Source organism: Arctopsyche grandis, chromosome 9 (assembly GCF_051622035.1).
Source record: "Arctopsyche grandis isolate Sample6627 chromosome 9, ASM5162203v2, whole genome shotgun sequence".
Taxonomy (NCBI): domain Eukaryota; kingdom Metazoa; phylum Arthropoda; class Insecta; order Trichoptera; family Hydropsychidae; genus Arctopsyche; species Arctopsyche grandis.
Genome location: NC_135363.1, coordinates 4992949 through 4997830, shown reverse-complemented (window position 1 = coordinate 4997830; position 4882 = coordinate 4992949). Strand labels below are relative to the sequence as shown.

At 38.8% G+C, this 4882-nt stretch overlaps 1 protein-coding gene across 1 annotated transcript; it reads right to left on the bottom strand.

Annotated features, from left to right (window-relative positions):
• LOC143917142 (uncharacterized) lies at positions 1–4609 on the bottom strand. Its single transcript, XM_077438555.1, has 2 exons — positions 4445–4609; positions 1–1497 (listed from the first exon to the last, which is right to left on the bottom strand). Exon 2 carries the CDS (start codon positions 1490–1492, stop codon positions 1115–1117), a length of 378 nt encoding a protein of 125 aa, XP_077294681.1. The 5' UTR covers positions 1493–1497; positions 4445–4609; the 3' UTR covers positions 1–1114.
• Positions 4610–4882: the final 273 nt, after the last annotated feature.

The following is a 4882-nucleotide window of genomic DNA, read 5'->3' as shown; positions in this document are numbered from 1 at the left end:
ACCAAATATGGAATTAATTTATTTGCTGATAAATATAAAACTTACAAACAACGCCAGAGAATTAAGTACTTTTATTTTTTTAATTCAGTCAGATAAATTGGTACAATATGAATATAGAAGCTTCAGCCATCATCATTATTACTATTATGTTATACAGTTACAGTCGGAAGCGTTAAAAACATTTGTTCATTATGTGTATACAATATATCGTTAAAAAAGATTAGTAAAACTTTAGACATGTACGGAATGCCTTAAAAAGAGTATGGAATATCTCTACAAAATTTATTTTAAATTCAAAAAATTTGTGACACTACGGCCGTTAAAAAATTGTAGCCGTCATATACATACGATACATACTAAGATAAAATCACAATTCCGTTTCAAATCAGATATACAATTTATATATATATATTTTTATATTATAAAAAGCTAGCCATTTTTTTTTAATAACAAATAACGCGAACAATTAGATAAATGCAAAAAATTTTCGATAGATCCATTTTATTTTTATTTCTCGTTTATCAAAAGCACCGATTGACCTTCGTGCGAACACGTTTGACGTGTATCGGACGGGCAACGGCGGGCTCCACACGCTAGAAATCATACTGACAATATACTCATGGCACGTTTACACCGACGAGCAAGAACAGGAAGGTATTTTAACGGTTGATTAGCATTCGTACAAGTCGGCGGACCAGCCCCTTTAGAAATATTGTCCAAAAGTGGTAAAAAAAAAAGAGTTTAAACACTAGCAAAAACGAACCGATAACAATTTAAAACCATATTGCTATCTTTGGTTGTTTTTTCGACAAAGCAATAAGCGATGCCAAAATCATCATGTCAAATCATAATCAAAAAATAAAAATTTATTGTTATCAATTAAAAAAATCCAACGCCGGCCTTCTTCGGCGTCCAAAATGCAGCATAACCTTCCATCATTTCCCAAACGATCGGTTATTGAATTTTCATTCAGCCGCTCTCCGAAAAAAACAAGCTTCCGAGATGTTAAAAAATATTAAAATAAAAAAAAAACTTAATACATAATTAGTGTAGGAGCTTAAATGTGATAATGAATTAAAAAATGGGACTTTGGAAGCGCAATGCGTTCGACGATTCACCAGAATCCCGAGGAGAAACCGCCTGGGGGTACTTTGGTTCTGGCCGGACACGAGTCGGTCTTTTCGGCCGGAGCCGGCCTCGTCGACTCCTGCGCCGGCTTTGGGTCGGCCATCTGCACGTTCCTCGGCGCGTTCTCCTGCGACGGAGACGGCTCGTTGCTGAAGTTCTTCTCGGCGGGGGGCGCCACCGGCTTGCCCATGATCTCGCACATCATCGACGAGTTCTGCTGGTTGTTCTTGGGCCGCTGAGGGCGAGACTCCTCTTCGGGCGGGCCGAAGATGTTCGAGTGTCCGCCACCAGGTGGTTTCAACACCCGGCTGGACATTTTTTCAGAGGAGAGACCCACACTGATTGTTGACGAGGACAAAGACATCAGAACTGAAATTTTCAACGATACACATACAATTAAGACCGAGACTCGACTTCGACGACGGTGATAATTCAATTTGTTATTAGTGCATTAAAAGGTAGTAATACATGTATTTTATCGTCGAGGTTTATCAGTGACTGTTCTCGTTGCCAGTTTACCGCACATTATCTACATTTTTATAAATAAAAACGTCAATGTTTAGCAAAATTTGTAATATATATACCAGTGGCGGCTCGTACATATGTGCTGCGGGCTGCAGTCCCCCCAGTAGAGTACAAATTCATGCTATCTTTGTCGTCCACATGGGCTGTGGGCTGCAGCCCTCCCAGTATAGTACATATGCATGCTATGTTTGGTTAACGAGCTACTATAGCCTGATTAATCTCTGCACCCCCCCCCCCACTATGAATCTCACAAGCCGCTACTGGTAAATACCATTTGAAGAAAAAAGAGACGTATGAAATCAGGATGGAGTGCATTTGGACGAATGAATATTGTTTTTAAATCAAAAATGCCACTCTGCTTGAAGAAAATGATCTTTGATCAATGCAGTTTGCCAGTGATGATGTATGGATGTGAAACTTGGACATTGAACGCCAATGTGCTACACAAAGTCCAATGCACTCAAAGAAGTATGGAACGCAGTAGGTATAACGAGGAAAGACAGGAAGCGGAACACGTGGTTGATAAGTATGACAAGGGTAGTGGACATAGTGGATAGAGTAGATTGAAATGGCCATGGGCGGGGCACGTGGCTAGAAGAATGGACGAAAGGTGGACAAAAGAAGTGCTAAAATGGTACCTGATAGAATGCTTAAGGTAAAAGGAAGAGCGCAGGGAAGATGGGTAGACGAAATTAGGAAAATGCGTGGGAAGAGATGGATGAGAGTTGCGCAAAACGGAAACTAGTGGAAGCGTGTTGGAGAGGCCCTCATCCAGCAAAGCATGGTAGCTGTAGATGATGATGATATACCATTGTTGACTGTATGAGCGCTTTTATATTGTATGGAAAAATATAAGTGAAATTTTGAACAAGGATGATATTTTAGCCTTATGCAGGAGGGGTAAAAGTTGTCGAATTTGTGTTTTTTTTTTAAGAAGAAGAAGCTTCTGATCTACATATATATGTTTAAACTTGATGCAGTTTCTGCTGGCCTAAACTTTTAGTAACGAATAATCGATTAGATTAAGATTCATAGTATGTTTCATCATATGACATGCATGTTCCTAGCCCCACCCTGCCCCTCCCTAAATGACGTCCCTGGTTATGAATGTAGTAAAATTATTCGTTTATAAGTTCAAATGTCATTATATACAAATAGATTATATTTGTAACAACAAAATTTGTTACAAATATGTATATTTGTTAACCCGTATCGGTCAAATAAACTTTTTTTTTCAACTTAAATTTTACCATGATGCCATCACGGGTTTTACCCCTGAGCGACACCTATGACATTAAACTTGTACATGTATAAATGTATGGATTTTAAATTTATGGTGGTGGTGACATAGTGGGTAGGATGTTTTTGCCAATTTGATGAGTCAATCAGATAAATTAGCAATCTCGAATAGGAAACGATCGACTGCAGGTCACAAAGTGTGACCAACAGCACTGCAGAAATACTCCAAATAAAGTCTCTTCAATCGATATCACCCCAGGGCTTGAACCGGGAACCTCTCAGTGGTTAGCATTAACGCAACCACTGAGCTATACTGTATATATTATTTTTAATACTGAATATATTATTTTTAATACTGGATGTATTATTTTTAATACATTTAATAAATTTCAGGTTGTTTTTTAACTATGCTGATTTTCAATAATGCGATAATTGGTTTTTTCTTAGAATAGTTAATAATCTTACTTTTTAAGTAGTAAATGGGAATAAAATCGATGATAATTGAAAAAATGTGGGCGAATTTTTTACAACTCCGCTTAATTTTTATCAAAGATTATTATTGGAAAAGCTATATAATCAATAAATGTTTGGAAAATAATAATATATTTCATAGATGGAATCCAGATTTTAAAATATTCAATTGAAAGTGTCGTTGAACTGTGTATTGTACTGGAAAGTTCCACGAAGGACATGAATGTTGTGTGGGCTGAAGATGAAAACTTGTTTAAAATATACCATTTTTGATGAAAAAAAAAACAAAAAAATACTATTTCTCCTTTCAAATACATGGAAAGAGTGTTTTAAATTTATATTAGTCATCTTGATCATTGTTAAAATCGAAGCTTACAGACAGGAAAGTGACTCACTGTAGATTCCAATTACGATTGTATCGATTATTGAACCATCTCATTACCAAACAATCAAACCGCAGCTCTAGAAGGATTAAAATTAAAAATCTAGCTCAAGAGAAATCCGAGCTACAACATTTGGTGAAAGTTTCCATCTCGAACAATACAAACGAGACCATTCGGCTCGATCAATATAAAATCAATATATCTCTCGCCCACCGTACAAGTGCGAAAATAAAATAATAAGAAGAGTCGACGCCTAAGGGTTCATTGACCACCATTGCGCCTCGAGACTATCAATTAGCTCGGCAATCTTCTCCAACAGTACTCCGAATCGGTCCAGTGACTTTGCGCAATAATTCCGACCGATTCGGCACACACGGCACGCGAAGAGCGAGATGGCGGGATTAATTGCGTCATCGTCTAGTTCACCTCGGGCCAATCACCCGCGGGACAAAGGGAAGGGCGAGTACAAAGGGTTAGAAATTGCCGACACGGCCCATCACAGCATGTGGTTCCCGATCGATTAAACGGCGTGTCGCTATAGAAGGCGATGACGCATGGGAGAGAACAATACGTGCAATTATAGGATGGGTGCAGCCTAGGGATAATTTAGAAAAAAGGGCGTTGTCTCTACGCCTGCGTAGAGCTTCGAGATCTGCCGTAGAGCTGTGGAAGATGAATAAATGTGCAATGCAATTTACCGTTAGTGAGGTGAGCGGGGAGCGACTAATGGCGAGCGTGCGAACAGTTCGAGCAACCGCTAACGTTTGAATCGGCAGTTCAACCGTCTCGTTGTGGCTTTTGCTTCGACGAACGAAACCGGTTCTGGGTGCCGGTGTTGCCACTCGGCTAAACTGTCTGAAGTCTATTTTTATTGATTGTGAAGCGTGAAGGTGGTTTGAAAATTTATTCCCCATTTTTTTATTAGTGTGCGTTCAAATTGGGGCTGTGCAGTGAAGCGAAGTCGTAATTTCAACAACCAATGCGACAAATGGGCTGATTTCACTGTTCGACACGAAAAATGGTTCAGAGGCGAGATATGACTTTTCTTATAGATCTATGCCCAGTAAACACGAATCTGGTAATAAAAAATGTTGATTAGCTCGAGATTCGGAGATATGTGTTTTTTAAATCGTTTT